The 19,862-nt window shown below is 40.9% G+C and overlaps 1 protein-coding gene across 9 annotated transcripts in view; it reads right to left on the reverse strand.

Moving 5' to 3' along the window:
* Positions 1-19,862, reverse strand: part of ANO1 (anoctamin 1) — a 71,054-nt gene that overhangs the window by 7,999 nt on the left and 43,193 nt on the right. For 3 of the 9 annotated variants that reach the window (XM_074543753.1, XM_074543749.1, XM_074543745.1), the window contains 16 exons: positions 19,469-19,524; positions 17,958-17,999; positions 14,887-14,951; positions 14,201-14,335; positions 12,826-12,986; positions 10,100-10,182; positions 8,476-8,487; positions 7,586-7,657; positions 5,677-5,724; positions 4,394-4,468; positions 2,778-2,979; positions 2,187-2,298; positions 1,965-2,022; positions 1,776-1,876; positions 1,508-1,653; positions 197-349 (listed from right to left, as the gene is read on the reverse strand). In XM_074543753.1, coding sequence (XP_074399854.1) covers positions 197-349; positions 1,508-1,653; positions 1,776-1,876; positions 1,965-2,022; positions 2,187-2,298; positions 2,778-2,979; positions 4,394-4,468; positions 5,677-5,724; positions 7,586-7,657; positions 8,476-8,487; positions 10,100-10,182; positions 12,826-12,986; positions 14,201-14,335; positions 14,887-14,951; positions 17,958-17,999; positions 19,469-19,524 — 1,521 coding nt within the window. The remainder of the gene's footprint in view (positions 1-196; positions 350-1,507; positions 1,654-1,775; positions 1,877-1,964; positions 2,023-2,186; positions 2,299-2,777; positions 2,980-4,393; positions 4,469-5,676; positions 5,725-7,585; positions 7,658-8,475; positions 8,488-10,099; positions 10,183-12,825; positions 12,987-14,200; positions 14,336-14,886; positions 14,952-17,957; positions 18,000-19,468; positions 19,525-19,862) is intronic. The other 6 variants (XM_074543750.1, XM_074543746.1, XM_074543751.1 and 3 more) reach the window with 3 other exon arrangements.

Consider the following 19,862-nt stretch of genomic DNA (forward strand, 5'->3'; position numbering starts at 1 on the left):
TGAATTTAAAGCTTTGGTCTTCCTATTTTAAAGGTAAAGCCTCAATAAATTATGACAATTCACAGGTAAGCCACAGCTGAATGTTTTGACTCTTCCTATAAATATCTCCCTGTTATTGAAACTAGCTGAGCATAACAATATCCTGCCATCAATCCAGGAATAAACAAACAGGGATACAATAACAATATCCACTTACCTATATCCTTTGCTCTCACTGCTACCGGTCTCCTCAGCTCAGTAACAAATTTTTTGGCATCCAGACGGATTTCAATGATGTTGTTCAATAAAGCAAACAAAGGTGCCAGCGGGAAGGAGGCAACAAACAAAGTTACAAACCCAAACTGGATAACTGGAAAGAAAAAGAAAACATTTCAGTGCCTGTTGTCAGTATTTACCAAATGCACCCATCACCACGTCAGTGCCAGTCCCTAAATTCTGATGAGGTGATGACTTCTGGGAGACTCAATCCCATTTTCTGTGTCAGGCACAGTTTGCATGATGGCTGCTCTATTTGGGTATCTATTTGGGAAGGCCCAGTTGTCACCTTGTAAAAGTGTAGTAACTTTTAGTTATAATAGTAACCAGAAGGATGGGGAAGCTCCTAAAAGAATTTTTCCTAAAAGAAATTTTCCTAAAAGCTGGCACAGGAGTCACCTGAAGGAGTGGGATTATGGCAGTGACCATGCTGGCTCTACCTAAGCTTGCCACGTTCCACCTGGCAGGTTTTTGGCCTTCACTGGAAGCTATGGAAAGACATGGCTGATTCCTGCCTCTTCCAGGAATAACCTGCTTCCTATAACCTGGGATCATATTTGCTTTTTGTATGGATGTCATGCTCATCCTGGTACTGCCAGTGCCCATCTTTCTCCTGTTACTTCCAAATGCTGATCTCAGTAACAGCATCTTTTCTTATTTTTAGGAACTGGCAGCATGGCCATTCAGTTTGTCCCACTGAATTCCCATCTGCTTCAAGTACTCTGAACATCAAGGTCACCAGATATTCTAATTTATCTCACTCAACACGACATACTACTTGAAAAAAAAAATTCTATGCGATCTGTCAAGTACAACCAGGTCTACAGACAAGCACTGCTCTCAGAAGATTTAGTTCAGATATCAGATAAAGGACTCTGGTGTGGAAATAATCAAATCTGAACTAACTTACTTCTAGTGAAGGGTTCAACTGATGGTAAAATATGCCTCACAATCTCAAGTAGATGCCACTTAATCATTTGCATTTGAAACTTGACAGTGATATGTTACATGGCTTGAAAGAAAAGATCTAAAATATCATGCTACAGTAAGGGCTTGCAAACGGCAGAGAGCACAATTCAGCCCTCCAGCAGCCAGGATTGGCTAAAACATGCTCCAGTCCAACTGAACACGTTAATAATTCAGTTATCTCATATCCACTGTCTGCTGAATGTACAGTTCAAAACGCTCAGCTCTCCATCCCAATTAGTCACAATAATTACAGTTTAAAATGCCTTCTTTCCACCTCACTCACTCATTTCCATGTACTCAGGGGTAAGTCCAGCAAAGGGCTCCAGGTTATAGTCCACTTCATAGCGCTGCTTTTTCTTCATGTGCTCTTCATGGTCTAGAGAACGCCGACGCTTCAATTTCAAGTATCGTATAAACTTCTTCATTTTTCTGAGGGAAATGGAGACAATTTGCTGAGCACTCCATTCTGCTCACTCAGTGCTCATTTCTCAGTTGTTTTGCATTGCCAGGCACAATAATTAAAATAAGAAAGTACAGAAGTTGCTACTTACGGGATGCCAATCTCAAACAAATTGTTCTGGATCAGCTGCTTGCCCAACATGATAATACTGAGCTGGATACACAACTCCATTAGGCAACCTCCTGGGGCACACTGGGGTGAACAAAAGAGAGGTCAGTCAGAACATCTCCTCTACCCCATCCATCCAATATGATCCCAAATAGAATAGAAATTCAATTACCTCTTCCATTCGGAAGGAATGGAAAATGTAGACGTAGTCGCCTGGACGTCCAACAAATCTAGGGCACAATGAGTTAAAAATATCAGACAGATTTTATACTTTCAATATTTGATTCTTAAAATAACTTATGCCATACTCCATGCCTCTGAGTGGGACCACCTGATGTTTAGTCCTGAAAAGGCCTCCAAGAAGCTGAAACTGAATAGCCTTTCCATCACTCACCGGCCCTTGAAGAAAGCCACGTAGAAAATGGGGGTGTAGGCATTGACAAATTTCAGCAGGAAAGCCTTGAAAATCAGCCGCTCCTCAAAGTTCTTGTCAGTCTTTGGTACCTCTGGAACCAATGGGACATGGATGAGAAACGTTAAGGAATTATCCTACCTGGAATAATTTCAAAATCTTATAAATGTGGGTTTTGGAGAACATCATCACATCACTTGTTTAAAAGCCACCTTTTAAACAAAGGGATATATATGTACAGTGCTATATATATGTATATATATAAAAGCAGTATGGCTGCACTGAGGTCAGTGGTCAACCTGCTGAGGATCCCACCAGTCAGACACGTTACAATGGCAATTCCAATTTAGTTCCACACCTGCCTGACCTTCATGACAATCATTTGTGGGTGCGCAAAAACTTGACCTGAAAAGATTTCTGGACCTTTGGTTACTGACAATTTCTTGGAAATAATAATAATAATAATAAAAGTTCCACAGTAGAATTTTAGGCACAAATGTGCCTACTCAAGATCCCCAGTGATCTGGGTGCTCAGATTTGACCCCCTTGTGGCGAGCTGAGGTTCCAACGCACCGATCTGTGTGAGCCACCTGGCGATGCAGCCGTACACCTCGTCCAGGATGATGATGACCACCAGGTTGATGATGACGGCAGTGGCGGTGACGGTGACGCGCACGCTGGAGCGCCCCGAGGGTGTGGAGCTGATGGCCAGGGCGGCGGCCGTGGAGATCCTGTAGATGATCACCCCGAACACGATGGCGAACGTCAGCCCAACCTGCCAGGAAGAATCGCCCAAAACATTACCAAAGGTTTGCCTTTCAACTCTTTGTTTGGGATTTAGAAATAACCTTAAAAATGGGATCTCTGGGCCACACCCCAAGTCCACCCAATACTGCATTAAGGCCTTGATGAACTGTGGGAAAGGAGTCCCCTTTTTTACTTGAAAATCACAGGAAAAAGAATGGCACTGGGATGCCACAATCACAGGCAAAAGGCTTTTTTTTAAAAAGGCACCTAAATGTAAACTCCACGCTTATCAGCATTAAAAAATACTACATATTACTAAGAAATAAATTCTAAAATACTTTATATTACTAATGAATATAAGTAATGATTGTAATTAATAAATACTAATATGAAAAGTATATTTCAGCAGTATATACACATGGTGTTTCCTTTGTGAGAAACAAAAAATTTTGTTTATTTGAAACAAATATTCCAAATTTGAAACAAATACTCCATTTGAAACAATGGAGTATTTCAGCTTCACTCTACACGCCAGCCTTCAAATCCCTTAGGCAGGCTCACTGTGCTCTCATAATCACAAAGGGAAATTAAATCTGATTAAATCAACACACTTTCAACACACTTCCTGGCTCAGTAAAATCTCTCTCAATTTTTCATTGCTTAAATAAAGGAATGATTTTAACACATGGTTCTCAAAAGATACTGGATTCTTCAGCTGAGCATAAGAGATTTGTGGCATTTCTGTTCTCTGAAAATACAAAAATTTTAAAAACTTAACCTTAAACCAAAATCCCTACAGCAAAAAACCAAAATAATTGACTTAGTCTGGGAAATTCTACCTTTGGAAAGGGCTTAGGCTTTTTTCACTATATCTGCCAATTTGTTCCATGACTTGAATTATTATTGTTTCTGTCAACATTTGTTTTAAATGCTGATGCTTTATCAGCAAATGGAAGAAGGCTATTCTCATCATTATTTTACATTTTCCTTGAATTAAGTGCTCTGTTTGCAATTCTCTTGTTAGATGGTATAGCTCCAAATTTGACTGATTTATTAAAAGTCATTGCAATTATGATTCCAACTGGCAACATCAGTTATTTCCTAAAGTTTGACTACAAAAATGATGTTGGTCTCTACTTTCTGAGAGGGTTCTCTGTACTTTTTAAGCTTCATCCTATCAATGGTGTGGGAATTTCTATTTCTGTGTCCTCACTTTCCCCTCCCCTAGTTTAGTAACCTTTTATGTTTATTGGAAAAAGACAGCAAAGTAGAAATTCAAGCTCTTGCAAAGATTTCAGATCATGAACCAATAAAATGCTTGAATTTTTTCCCTGGAAAAAAGCCATTTTGAACTACACCCATCTGATAAAATTTCCTATCACTTCTCTTCCATACAATGTTTCAGTAAAAAAACATTTCAGGTTTTGCCAGGTGATGCTTACCATGAAGATGATGCCAACAAAATTGGTTAAATAGGCTGGAAAACGATCCTTCCATGTCAGCTTCTCTTTATCTGTCTAAAGTTTTTTTTGGTGGGAAAAAGAAAAGGGTACATTTGATAAAGAAGGAGAGTGTGATTCTGCACATGTGATGGAAACAGAGAGGGGGAAGAAAAGGCTGGCAAAACCACAACCAGTTAGAAGATGCAGACACAGTGTTTACAGACACAATTCCACACAGGCAAATTGTTTACTCCGTATCCAGGTTCAGACTGGTCAAGTGCCTGTGCTAGGAGTATAAATAAACCAGATTTTTCTGTGTACTTTTTGAAGGAAACATGCAAATAGGTTGTCATAAACCATGAAGTAAGGTCTCTCTTTCTGTTAAATATTTTCTTTTGCTTTCCCTACAAAAATCCCCCTCCTTCCTCCCCCCTTCCACAGTTAATATTTGCAGCTCTGCTGTTGCACCACTGGCTCCACTGAAATACAGATTTAAGTATTAAATGAATTCATGCTACAGAGTAGCTCCAAGGTGAGCACTCAGTTGACAGGGAAGATTAGGTTTTGATGTGTGGCAAGATTTAAAGTTCCTTTTGATATGAGTGACTTTTAATTTTACCTGGTTATTCCTATGGTATTTAATGGACTACAATAATAGGAATTATAGAAGGGGGGACTGGAATGAGGTGATCTTTAAGGTCCTTTCCAACCCAAACCATTTTGTCATTTTCTATATAACAACTCTGTATATTCTCCGTATTCCCTAAACCCAGTCAATCAGCCCCTGCCTGAATTTTGGCTACAAAATATTCATTTAGAAGAGCTTTGCTCCTCTGGAGTCCTTCACAAACTTGGATGCCTGGAATTGTTTTGAAACACAGAAAATCAACAGCAAAAGAAACATCTCAGAGAATGATGCACACGTAATGCACGTAAAAATATTGCTCAAATTCTATTTTTATGACATGCACGTTGTCTCAGGGAAGTGCAAGCGGCTCTTTCAGCACATGGCCCATGCTCCTCTGCAAAACATAACATCCAGGATGGGAAATCTAAGATTAGCCATGCAGTGCCATTCCCAACTCATGGAGCAGTGTCCCAAAAAATGCTGAAGGAATGAGGCAAGGAAGGGGAAGAAACCCAGAACTGAATGTGAATATTAAACAAAGGTTCAACAGCCAAAACCAAATTGATTTGTGTCTTCCATAATTACTCATAATTTGAATTTCTTCATAAGTTTGTATAAAAAGAACCAATTTCACCCCAGCCATGACTTTCTTAACTCTTTGTCTCCATTTGTTTGCTGTCTCTTCTGGAAAATATCGGTGCTTCTGATGGGCAGTCAAAGGAAACAGAACAGGATTGGGAAATATGGAATTACAAAGCACTGCTCGATTAATTCCAGTAATTAATTCCATATTCTCTACTGACACAGCACTTTAGCACAAGTGAATGCTCTGTTAGCTTGGTTAAGGCTTTGTGTTTCAGCTTTAAGTTAATAAAATATAACAGCAAGAAAAGATAAATGCTTGCCCCAAATCCTAGGGAACATCAGGCAATCCTGCAAATGATATTCCCTTTTTAATATAGGATTGTGCTCTGCTTTATATTTTATGAGGTGTAAAGAATGTGCAGATTTTTTTTTCCTTTAGTTTTTGGTTTTTTTAAAATTAGGTTTCTCTTGAAAAACTACAAGCAATTTTGGTTTAGCTTTAGATATTTTTTCTTTAAGAAGGTTTTCAAGTGTTACAACTGTCGAATTTGAACTTTATCACACTAGATCCCAATGAAAGATAACCACCAAGTCTTTCAGAAAAAAAACCCCTCTTTTTCTCACGTTTCCCAAATTAGTAACATCCAAATTGAACACAGCCCAAAAACTTATAAATAGTCTGGTTAAAAAAAAAAATCCTTTCTTAATTGCTCAACTTTCATTCTCCAATATTAGAGGGCCACCATTCATTAGTTGTCTGATTAGCCTTCCACATTTAAGATCTGAATTCTGATTATACGCAAAAGTAGAGCAAGTTACAGATTTTTAATGGACTACAGTAAAGTCTGTATCCAAAATCCTTTACCTAGTCAATCATAGTGCAGCAACCCAAATTGTTTCTCTTCTGCAAGGGATTTTAAAAGGGATTTGATTTGCTTATGGCCCTGAACCACTTACATACAGCATCCTATAGATTAATGGGAACACACCACCAGCAGCTCTGTAGCATCTGTTAAGAGGGGCCCAGTGGTACTCAAGTATAAATTTACTTTAACATTCATCTATATGTGCTCCTCTAAAGAGTGCAAATGTTATTGCAGTTGTATTTTCACAGGGTTGCCATAAAATCCCAATTTAGGGAACAGTTCCATGTTGTAGTGCCACTGGCAACAAACACAAGAGAGGAAATTCTGCCAAATTTTATGTTGGAGTTTTTACTTTTCTCAATAAAACCAGGGCACACAAATGGCTCACTCCTTGTAGTGAAGGGGGAATAACCTCAGGTAGGATGGAGGCATCAGTGGGCAGGGGAGAAAAGGAGCTTTCCCAAATCGTTCTGCTCCTGACAGGAAAGGAATTCCAGCTCCAGTGAAAGGGCAGGGAAGCTGCTTGTAGGGATTGCAGCATCCCTTGGCAAGAGGCAGGGGCTCCTGGGGTGACAGGCAGCACCTTTCTCACAGTGACATAGAGTAAGTTCAGAGCATAAGTGAGCACTGCCTCGTTCAGTGGGATAAAAGGGGAAGAAGCTGTGGTTTTAAAAGGCAGAAAGTTATTGCCAAAGCTGGAATTTGGCGTGGAAATTGGAGTTAGTACTCTTCATTAATATTTTTATTTGCAGAGAAAGTCCAGCAAGACAGAGAACTTTTCCTGAGAGGCTTTAGGTACTTTTACTGCATAGAACAAGATGGTTTGTTACAGTTTGCTCAAACTTGATTTATTAGTGTTAGAGGAGCACCTCTTTGATGAGGCTCTGTTAGTTTCCCTGAGCCACACTCCTGAATCTAATTAGTAAAGTCATTTCTAGATTTAATCAGGTCTGTTCCTGGCAGACCCCGAGCATCTCATGTGTGGAAGAAGACATCTGGAACTTGAACACAGTGAGCATTGACTACTTTTTACCTATTTATTAGTCTTGGGTCACTGCCTGCTGTAACAACCTTCTTTTTCATAAGGGAAACAAATGAATATTTTTACCTTACCTCTTTATGTTTGTGTTCTTTTCTCAATGATTTTTCTAAAACTTTTGCTTCATATTCTGCTCTTGGATGATCCTGTGAAAGAAGTCATATTTAATAAAAAAAAGCAAGATTACTTATTTTCTCTATCAATCAGCTACAGATGAACTCTCTGCAGGTTGATTTCCTGATAATTTCTGAGTTTTCTAACCAAATTCCAATTCACTTGGTATGTCATTCATGTGAATTGATAGTTGATTATAATTAAAAAAAGTTAAGTTCTGTGAATACAGGAGCAGCTGCAGAATAATTTGGACAGCAATGTGCAGTGCTGTGTAGATTACATTTAATATATGAGATATGCAGCACAACCTGCAGACAGCACAGCTCATGATGCTTGGATTTTAGTTACCTCTATTTTTAAAAAAAGTTAAACATCATTAACCAATTTCAGTGATCCTCAGCTCATGAGAGGATTAATTTTCTGCTGTGAGTATGCAAAATACATGTCTTTGGGATCCCATAAAATTGTCAGTTGGGGTGTTCCCCTAATTCTGTCCAGGACAGCATCCACAGATTCTCTGTCTGCATTGCAGGAGAAGGTACAGGAAACACTTGGAAGTAAGAGACAGCCAAAAGACTGAGGAAGATTCATGGGTTCAGAATTCCCGACAATTACGCATTCATAAAAGAGTCAGAATTCAAAATTATGCATTGGATGGGAAACAGAACGGAGCTGAAAAAAGTCTGAACAAGTGGAGAGGGGAAGGGTGTAAAGGCAAAGCAATCAGTGGGAGTTCCAAAGCAAATCTGATGCTTGAAAAAGGAGAAATGGAGATCAAAAGATGGCATTCATCAGTAGACATGGAATAAAAAAGGTAGGAGCGATTTGAAAAAAAAAATGTTTTCCAAACCTTGACTGCCTCCTTCAGGAAACCAGAAAAAAACCACGAAAAACAAGAAAAAACAAAAAACAAATAAATAAAATTTTGATTACTGAACTGTTCCAGGTCATATTGTTTTTATATATTAAAAGTTACATGAAACAAAGATAGGTACAGTGGATGGTTAGACACTATTGGAGAAAACCCAGTCTATTAATGTTCTATATTAATTAACTTTACTGCAAGTATTGTGCAAACCTGACATCCTTAAAAGCACCAGAAAATGAGATACTTTGTGGTTTAGCATTTCACTCAAAACCCAGACTGTTCAACATGATTCTAGCTTAAGTTTCCCCCAAATCAGCAACAGGAGAACCTAAAATCCTGTGAAAAACCCATGACTGTATTATTTATCAGTGACCACCAAAAACACAGAATAAAATATATGGAATTGACAGCTGCTGGTTTGGCTGTGCAAAGCTCTGGACTCAGACATGAAGCTGCCATTGAAAAGATACACTTAATCCTCTTCACTTTCATGGATGCTAACAAGTTACCAAAAATAAAGGAGCATATAGTGTCCAGGAAATAAATCCCTATATTCTCCCCCAGTAAATAGGTATGGACCAGTGCAGAGGCTTCTGGCACAGGGCACCTAAATATATTTTGGAGGAGATAAACATATTAAGGGGAGATAATTCCTACAGAAAGGCTCTGGGGGCGAGGGGAGCCATGGCTGTGCCAGGCTCAGCAAGCTGCAGGGTGTCAAAGCCAGGAAGGGCTGCTGAGGTTTGTGTTTCACGTGAGCAGTATTTGTTGTGTATCTATTTAGGACATCTAGAGACGTGACAAGGGAGGTCATACTTCTTTTAATAACAGCAGCAGGGCAAGGCTGGGGGCTGGGACTGTGCTCTGCTCCGGGAAGGTGTCCCCTTTATTTTCTGTAAAGTGGCAAAATCAAAGCCAAAAAGGTGGGAAACAGTTTCTCAGCTGACTGAGGATTTTCTCTCCTCTCTTTCCAAAACTTCATTGATTTTGAAGGTCTTTTCATACAGATTTGTGCCTTTTCTCCTTTATTCTCTTCAGCAGATTTAGAATAAACCTGGCCAGAGGTATTACTATTTTTTTAGCCACTGCAAAAAACTCCACCACCTCCACATCGTGTCCCTCCCCTATGCCTCAACCCCACATGTCTGGCAATGCTTTCTGAGGTATTTTCCAAGTCAGGGCTTGATCCTGCATCGTTAAAGTTAACAGGAATTTTTCAGTGCTTTTTTTACAGCACTGTAACTTTATCAGCTTCAATGCACTCATTTCTGATTTACAGCAGTGTGTGATGAATGAGGTCCTTGGCTCTTGGCACCCTGACTTCAGCAGAAGGTCTGAGCTGGATATTCCATGCCTACACTGCTAGGTGTGACCCCACACTTCAAAAAGGAAAAAAAATAGTCACATTTTGTGGCTATACAATTATGTTCCCATGGCAACAGGACTGGACTAGTCATGCCTTTGCTACAAAAACCTCAAACGCTTCATGTATAGGGATTTTCCTTCCTCCTGTAGGATGGAACCCTCCCAGGAACATGAGGCAAAGCCTGTAAGGTCAGGGCAATAGCAGGGTGGAAAGCAAAGAGTCAGAACTGAAGGAACAAACCTCCTCCTCTTCAAACCCAGTCAGGTCCCACCTGTAGTTGAGGCGCATCTGTTTTCTCTTCCAGTGCTCCATAAAGGTTGCAGCTGAAACAACAGTTTAACATGTAACACAGATTACCACAGAACTTCATTTCTGCTTCTTTTTATTCCACAGTCAGGTCTGGCTGGGAAACACTGATGTGCCAGGAGCCAAATGTTTTATCCAGGTGAACTGAAGAAAGGGCATTTGTTACATCCACAGCTCCATGTAGGAAGATGCCTGCAAGTTTTAAGGGGTCTAGGAAAGCCAGGCAGCCAAACTTGTTTAAATATTTGTATGAGTGACTAATAATATTATTGGTCTTCAACTGTGTATTGTTTCATTTGTGAATCCAAAAAACCTGAATCTTATCTGTACAAAATAGGAATGATTTCACTTGCACTGATGGCAGAGTTATTCCCTCAAGGATATAAAGATAAAGCATTTTTATATAATTACATCCACCTGTGGTCACAATAGAGTGGTTGGCTCTAATCATCACACTCAAACCCAAACACTATTGTGAAAGTGTGAAAGAGGAAGCCTTTTACTTTTAATCATTAGAAACCCAGCCATTTTCTTTTTGATGGAGAAGGCTCAGAGAAAAAAAACCTCGTTAAAGCAATTCCTGATTCCCCATGAATGATCCCAGTCTATATCAGTCTATCTGCCCCTGAGACCGAGCGAGTTCTCAGAGGACATATTTAGATGCTGGGAATACACCAGTGTTGTATAATAAATAAGTGATTATGAAAGAGGCAAGTCTACCAAGAAATGGTGTTCCCAAGGGAGCTTCCCACAGTGAGTATTAACAGATGTGCTCAGAAACATTTGTATCCAGAAAAAACAGAGGCAGGGAGAGGGTAACAAAGTTGAACAGAGAGGAAAGGACACCCTCTTGACTGGAGCCAGGCTGGGGCCATGACATTCATTCGCCTTCCAAGCGAAACTTGCATGTGGAAAAGCTACAGCTGAGCCCCTTCACAAGCCACAGGCTTCCTGTGAATCAGGGTGGCCAGAGCTGTGTCTTGAGAGGGTCCTTGTCTCAGGGACCTGGAACTGCCTCTCCTCTCCTCACAGTTCTCACGCTGGCTGGGGGCTGCAGCTTCCATTTACAGCCAGAGATGGGGAACATGACTGAGATGCTGCTGGAAATCCTCCCGTGGCACTGGCTTACAGCAGGGCAAGAGGAGAGGACCGTGTCTGGAATGCTGGCTTGTTCTGGGAGCCCTGGGGGAAGTGCCAGGCAGCTGCATCCCTGCTCTGCCACGAGCACCTGCACTTCCCTATTTCAGCCACACATGAATTTAACAACAGGAATTCAAAACTGTGTGGACAAAGTTCTTAGTTTTCCAGTTGAAAAAGACATTTTTGAAGCAATGTTTGGTTTATATGGGATTGTACCACAATAAAACTTTGTGTTGACTCCAAAGAGCTTGAGAAGTTTGACATCCCACTCCAAAACCCTCTCAGATTTTGTGCAGGGCCCAGAACCTGGCTTCTGCCAGTCTGCCTTACTTTGCACAAGAGTGTAAAAACTGGATGAAGAGATCAATAGTTGCCTGCTGTGGAAAGGGAGGCAAACTTTTACTTTTTGGACAAGAGGATAACATGCCAAGATTCATGTGGGGCTCCCACTAGTGGTAAATGAGGGAGACCGAAGCTGACACTTGACTTTCCTGACAGTGCTGCATCTAAAACAATGCTACCCCAAACACAGATCCTGGGCAAAAATTAAAATTAAATTATGCTGAAATGTACTTATATAAGTTCAGATGAATGGTAATGTACAAACAGTTCCCTATGCACGGAAAGAGATAAAAACTCAGGGTGTATTATTATCACCTCACTGTGAATTAATATAACCTGTTCTGAAATATAATCCAGAACAGGTTATATTAATTCACAGTGAGGTGTACAGGGGGGCTTGTGCTGCTCTCACTGCTGCTGGGAATATGTGGCCATGAAAGCTCCTCTCTCCCAGAGCCCATTCCTGGAGTAAGGAGGTTCCCCATCCTTTCCCCAGTAGGGACAGGAGAAGCCCTCCATAACCATTTCTGAAGGCATCCTCACAAAGATGTCATGAGAGGGCTCATATTTTGACCCTAGTGCCAGAGACATGCCCAGAAAGGTCTCAAAGCATGAGGGCAGCATCAGGACCAGGAAAAATCCCTCTGCACCACTGTTCCCTCTTCCCAGCCTCCTTGCAAGATGTCTGCCTGCTGATAACCCTAATTGCATCTCAGACCACACTCAGGAATCAATGTTGGTTTGTCCTGAAGACGCTAAAGGCCATTACACTTCCCCCCAGAGCCATCCCCTCAACCCCAGAGTACATTAATACATTTCTTCTGTAATGTTCTAAAGTGGAAGCTGGCTCTGCAAAGAGATTTTTTTTTTTGGCAAGCTGTGCAATCCCGTTAATGAAATTTTGACAAACCACGCAGCAGTTTTATGACAGATGCTTAACAATTTCATTTGCTATTCAGCTTCAGCAACTTTTTGAATTTTAGTCTCCAGTCCAGAATTTAAATTTGGGTGTGACAGTTTCATGGGAAAGAAAAAAAAAAAAAAAGGAAGAAGAAAAAAAAGATAAATTATTTCTATCATTTACTGCCTGTGTATAAATATACTGCTTTATCTCCTCTGTTTCTTCCGTTGTATTTTTAATAATTAAAAGCTTAACATCAAGGCATAGATCTCCTTACCCCAGAGAGCCATGAAGACTGAGAAGAAGACAGTTGCAGGGTTATCAAACAGATGACTTGCACGGGCAGTGGCACAAGCAGAGCTCATCTTCCAGTAACTGCACGTTTTGTCACACAGGGGACACATGGTGATGTTGTTTCTCTGGTCACACATCTCCATACTGCAACAAAGCCACAAGAGAAGGGAAAAGCGGGGTCAGGATGGCTCCAGCTTTGTGCTCTGGTGATCTTTTCTTCTCTAGACAGCAGCTGCTTCTGTAGGATCATTGGATACGATCCTACACCATTGCAGGGGCTGAAATCCTCATGTAAGGCTGTCTCCCTCCCTCCTTCCTGCCCCAGAGCCATAAGGCTCTATGCTTCCTACTCTAAGATCTTACAGAATAAAATAAATAAAAATAAAATAAAACACTCTTGTTTTATCTACAGTGATAGATAAGGTACAGGGGAAGTGCTGAACATCAAGAGACTGGAGTTCAACCAATTTGTCTCCTCTGTATTCCATCTGTGAAATAGCAACAGTGACCCTCCATTTGACTTTCTTCAACTGTTGGAAGCACTACAAAGCAGTCTTAATGAACAACAAAAAAATTAAATCTATTTTTTGGTACCCATTATCTGCTCTGTTATTCAGGACTGGTGCTTGTTGTACAAACCATGTAATTTGCATCTCCAGCTGATGATGCATGCAGGGCGAATAATGCAAAATCAGAGGCCTTTAAAAATGTTTTAATACAAAACTTGCTGAAAGATTAAAAGTAGGAGGACATCCAGATTTTGTTGACGTGATCACAGTAGCTTATTTGAGAGAGATATATTCTTGATGCATCTCTCTGTCACACAATGCCCTCCTCAGCACTCTGTGCTGGGAAGCACCAAACCCCCTCATTAGCAGAATTTTGCTGGTTTGTTTTAACATAATGATCTGAGTTTGGTAAAAATCCCAACCACCTGAGCAACCGGCCAAGAATTATTTTTAGGACATCAATGCAAACTGCCCAAGTAATAGTAACAATGAATGCTAATGAGATAGAAATGGGCTGCTCTGTGCCCTTGGGAGAGCTCTGTGCTTTACTGGAAGCTGAGATCAGGGGAGCTGTGGAGGTGGATTAATTTGAAGCACAGCTTCCAAAAGATGAAGCATGAGGATGGAGTTTTAGGAGCAAACCATCCTGCTGCAACAGCCACTCGGCACAGATGGGAATGGGGACTGGGGTGAAGGGATGTGGGTGGCACAGGACAAGACCCAGCGACAAGAAACTCCAATTTCAGCTGTGCTTGGCCTAGATATTACTGACAAAACATTTCTAAAGCAAGGCAACTTTGAGCTTGAAGCGCCCTCCAACAGCAGAATCTATTTTTTCATCCATTTTACCTGGGTATATTCTCATCCACAGTTGCACAGCCATAGAGGAAAACAATAATCCCTACAATTGAAGCTGGAATGAGCATTTGTGTATAAACTCCCAGCCAGGCAAAATATAGCCCGATCTTCTCTCCAAAGTATTTTCTGAAATACATTTAGAAAAAAAGAGAAAGAAATGAGAGAGACATGTTTCCTATTTCTTAAAATATAATGTGGCTAAAATTATGAATCACATCTGGATTAGGCATGGAGAAAGTAAGATGACCTGTGGGAATTTTTTTCTTCTCAGAGGACTGTCTTTCTCATGATGCTTGGAGTCCATCCAGAGATACAGGCACCCTGAAAACAAGTTTGTCCCACTGGTCATTTTTTCCCCCCCACTGTCTTTCTGTTGCGCAGTTTGGTATCTTTGGACCTTCTGTGAGTGAATCCTCTTAAAAAGACACCTCGCTTTCCTCAGAGAGTCTTGTAATGAGCAAATAAAATTAATTAAAAATATATCCCCCGCAAGCTTTCACTCAGTGTGGGATATATCAGCATGTTCTAAACTCACAGAAAACTCCTTTTCTCCCAGTGAATTTCCCATTCTCTGGAATCCCCCGGGGTGAGGGGGCACTGAGGGCAGCATCCACCCAGGGGAATGGGGCACGAGCATCCCTGCAGAGCTTCATCTCTGCCCAAGGTTGAACTCTCACCTCACCAGGTCGATGGGCTGGTATTTATAAAACACTCCATAGCTCGCCCACTCCTCACACAGGAGCTGGAAGACAGAAAAGCACAAGAAAGGTGAGAGCTAAAGCACCACCGGGTTCTGCTCTGGACGCTGCAGGCCCCGCAGGCCTCACCACGCTGGGGTTTCGGCCCAACACGCGCAGCCTGAATTAAATATTAAAAGTAAATGAGATGGTTTGGCATGCTCCAGCAGAGAGATGGATTCCAGCACATTGAAAGGCTCTTCAGCAGCTGGACTGATGGACACCTAAGCAGAGACAGGGACAGCAGTGTTGATTTTGTGGTCCATGGGCCCAGCCACCCTCTGGGGGAAGAACCTTCTCCTGACATCCAACCTCAACCTCCCCAGACACAACCTCTGACCATTTCACTATAATTCAGCATCCAGAAAGAGGTGCTGGGCTGAGGTGCCTCAATTTAAAATTTTTCTTCAGCTTTAAACCACAAGAAGCCAATGATTTCCACTCTTCCTTTCTGTCAGGATGTGGGCCAAGGAAAACAATGATCCCCGTTACTGATTTGCAAAACTAAATGCCTCACAAAAATAAGTTCCTCTGAGACCTTCAACTTATCCCCTATTTTGTAAAATATATAAATAGTGTTTCTCAACCCTCACTTTCGTCCCTCATTCAATTCAGCCAACAGAGTGACCAAGAAATGAAACTCAATGGGGAGCAAAGACTGAAACCAGTACCAGTGCAGGGAGGGCAACAGGATGGATCTTGTTCCTTGACCAAACAGGATGTTATTCCCTAAACTCCAGGCTATTTTATCATGGGAAACTTGACAGTTGTCAAACTCCTACATGTCTCCACTGACATGCAGCAAACAGAAAAGGGCACACCAGAGCCTGGCCACTGCCCATGCCCATTCCTGCTGCTCACACTTGAACACAGAGAAGTCCCAGTGCAAACCATGTTCCTACAGCAATTTTGGAATTCTCTTGCCAAACCATTAACAGAGAATTTTTCCAAGCTGAACTGCTGTATTTATACAAATGGCTTGACTCATTAAAAAACCTACAAAGCAACTTCTCAGCTTTTACAGAAATATGATGTCAAAAATGTAAATGGGATGTAGGTTTTCCCCTCTGCAACCAAAAATCATGAATCATTATTAATTTCCTTACAGCAGTAAGGGAAGGAACCGAAACTTAACAGCAGGCCTTTGTTAAACAGCAACATTCTTGCAAATTTTTTTTTATTCTGCTTTAGGTTTATTTCAACCACATTTTCTAAAGGTTTAAGGCCAACTGCCTATGTCTGGAAAGCAATGATTTGGGACACGTCAACATCCACATGCAGCACTAGCTAAATCCCTTCCTTCTATATATACTTTTTAAAATTTAATCTTTAAAACTAAGTTTATGCTGAAAATTAGATTCCTTTTCTGTGATCCAGACTGGTCAGCCATATCAGGAAAACACTAAGCTGAGAAGACTTTGCATCAGTGCCATGTTTTAGTTTTGTGCAACTTGAAACCAGATTTGTGCCTAAAGTACAAATGAATTATCTCATTTATCCTGACATTTATCAGCCTGATATTCAAAGCACAGCTTCAAAGACATGATTAGAAGAGATCAGCACACTAGACCTAAATATTTACTTCATTTCTAGGCCTCAAATCTTTAATTTTCTTGTTAAAAAAGGCACAGGCCCAGCCTAGTGTTGGATAAGATTAAAGAAAGCTTCAAGAAACCAGAAGAGACATGCCAAAGCACACCAAAAGATTATTTGATGGAACTTAAAGTCAAAAGCCAAGGTAAACACTTCCAAACACACAATGAACTTGTGAAATTAGTGAATTTGTGAACTTTTAGATGTTAGTAATGCAGAAGATAATTTGGACACTTCCAGAAAACATAGACTTCCATTCTATTTTTAGTTGAGTGATGTGCTGCTTAATAATGAAAAGACAGATGTGTGGTATTTTTAACACAAATCAATAGAGGGAGGGAAATAGCATTCACTGCCTTTTGATGAGCCAATTGCACCTCAAGGACCAGCACACTATCAATTTTTAGAACCTATTTTTATGCATAAATCCTGAAGATCTTTAAATCTGCTTTTCCTGTGACCTGACTGTTCAGAGCATATCTTTGGAGAAAATAAAAAATAAAAATCATGACACAAACAGGAAAAGCAAAGTTTCGGGACTGAAACCCCAGCATATTCAACACCCAAATTTAGTAGCTCCTCCTGAGAGAACTGGTCACCTCTCCACTTCAGTTTTTGTCTGATGCACAGACAAAAGCCACCCCTTCTTTGGGAAAATGTGATGGGGAGGATGAAGTCACTAAGCTTTGAATTTAAGAAATCAGCATTTCCACAAAGAGTGGAAAATTTTGTTTTTTGCTCATACTTCCTTACTATAAAGTACTATTTCCTAGTTCCTTAGGAAAAGTACTTCCTTAGGATAATTTCTACTTGTTTTACCACTGTGAACAAATGTTTTTTCATATACAGACAATAAAATCACAATTTAAAGCATTAACTTCAGCAAAAAGTGATGCAGTGCCTCAGTGTACACCCACAGGACAGCTTCTAGCTGCAGAGCTACATTAAAACATTGTTGAGGACCTCTTATTCCTAAAAAATATTCAATATTTATCTTTCCCAATCACTTTCATGCTTATGTGCATAAACTGCCTCTGCCTCCCACTCCTCCAATTCTGATCCTCATGCCATGGAATGAAGCAGGATTTATGCCCAGTACAGATAGCAGAATATGACTGAGCATACTCTCATCAGGGCTGGCCTTAAAAAACATTATCTGAACATATGTCAATATTCTTACCAATGTGGCATGGAATGTATCATTACTGAGCTGAGTACTTCATACATATCCACACTACATTCCACATTTGGGCAAATTTAAATGCTGCGAAGCACTTTTTTCCTTAAACTGCTTGGCATTTAGTGCCTTTTTGCAGCATTTTCTGTGGGATTTTGGCAAAAACATCCAGATTCCAACAGGTGACTCTTCAGGCTGGGATTCTTGTGAATATGTTAAACCCCCCTGTGCATCAACTTACTTTTCTGTCATTGGGCTCCACGTTTTCACCTTCATAGTCACCCTTTAAAGAGAGAGAAAAATCTGCGTCATCCAGCGGCTTGTGCCAAGAACTGCTCTGATCCTGCATGCCCACGTCTCCCACTCACTTAATGCATCAAAACCAGAAAAAGCAATCTGTAAAATAATGCTGTATTTTAGGAGCCCATTTGTCACAGCACACTTTGTCTTCTGTCGTCGGGCACATTAGGAGAGAGCAATAGTGTCTGTCATGGGGGGAAAAGGAATGAATAAGTGATAAAGGTGGCCTAAAAATGTCCAGGGCAAGGATGCGGTATTGCCATGGTATTTGGGGTTCAGCTCAGTCCACTGGGAAGAGAAGGAACCAGCTGAGAGAGCTGCTCCCTCTCCAGACTCTCCAAACACTCAGGACTGATTAGATTTGAGGTTTTAATTTGGAGCTATTTTTTGAGCAAACTAAGACAATAAATAACTTCTTTACAAGATTATCAGCAGCTGTCCAAAGATGTGAGGCTAGAACAGGAAGAGAAGTTTATTTAACCTTACTTTCTTGATTTCCACACAGCACTGCTGTAGTTTGAGAGCCCTGACATGTATGACAAACATCAGGCAGACAAAGACACTGCTCTGCTCTGGGGTGCTCCAAGATAAGGCTCTCACAGTCCCATGTAAAACCAGTGTGAGTGTGGGGAACAGAAAACCAGGAAGACACACTTCACCCTCAAATCCTAGGCCAGAAAACCAGCACTGGGCTCCACAGCCCTTGGGCAGTCACACTCAGCTCAGGCGTGAGCAGTGTGACAGGCAGCTCCTGTGACACCTGCTAAGCTTTTCTGCAGGCTAAGAGTGTGTGCTTGTCAGTTCTAGTTGCACCTTGAGGCTCTAAATCAGGACACCAGCACCCAGCTCTGTGCGCCTCTGACAGGATGGGGGTCCCTGGCTTGTCTTGAATGCCACCAGAATTCCTGAGCTCTCACTGATGAGCACCATAGCTGAACACACTCTTGACATCTCACTGAACTGCTCAGAAGCAAATTTCATCAGCAGGAAGGTCTCCAGTCACATCCAGTCCCATGGAATACAGGACATCGGATCCTTGCTTATGGTCTTACCTGGTTGCATGGACACACAGCTACTGACACCTCCAAAGGGAGATGTGGCCAAGGGAACCAGCTACTTGGTGCCCTGGTATTAAGTGTGTTTCTGGCACTGGTGTCAGAGATCTTGGGGGCAGAAGGTCAGGAAACAACAGGAGAATTTAATTTGCTAAAACACTGTAACAACTCTTCTAATGTTACATTCAAATTTATGATCATCGGTGGTAGAACCGAGGTGGGGAATTCCTTAAAAGCAGTACTAGGATGGAAACAACATGCAGAAGTTACTGTACTCATGACACAAGGGAGAAGAAAGTCAGTCATGTTTGGGATAATGCCACCAACACGTCACACATGAGGGATTTCTTGGTGACAGACAGCAGACGTGTGTAAAATATATTGTGAGATCACTTACGTCATGCAGAGGATATGCAGCACTGTAAACCCCATTGGCAAGCAGGCTGGTGATCCCTTGAAAAATAAAGACATAATAGTTATTTATAATTTCAAGGTTAGACAGCCTCACTTCATCATCCTTCCAGGAGATCTCCCTCAAAATAACAGCCATTTGATCAGATAATGATTTTGCTGCCATCTTATTCCTTTCCATGTAGTTTCATTTTTAATCATACAGGTTATTATACATGACTCATTTTATGAAATGGAAAACTGCAGAGAGCAAGAGGAAGTCATATATATTTGAGAATCAAGAATTAGAAGCCAATGACTTGGAATTAGTCATTAAAATAAATTACATTTTCTGAAAAGTCAGTTTGATTTAAGGGAAGATTTGAAAGTGTAGCAGAAGG

The sequence above is a fragment of the Zonotrichia albicollis genome, chromosome 6 (genome assembly GCF_047830755.1).
Source record: "Zonotrichia albicollis isolate bZonAlb1 chromosome 6, bZonAlb1.hap1, whole genome shotgun sequence".
NCBI classification, from domain to species: domain Eukaryota; kingdom Metazoa; phylum Chordata; class Aves; order Passeriformes; family Passerellidae; genus Zonotrichia; species Zonotrichia albicollis.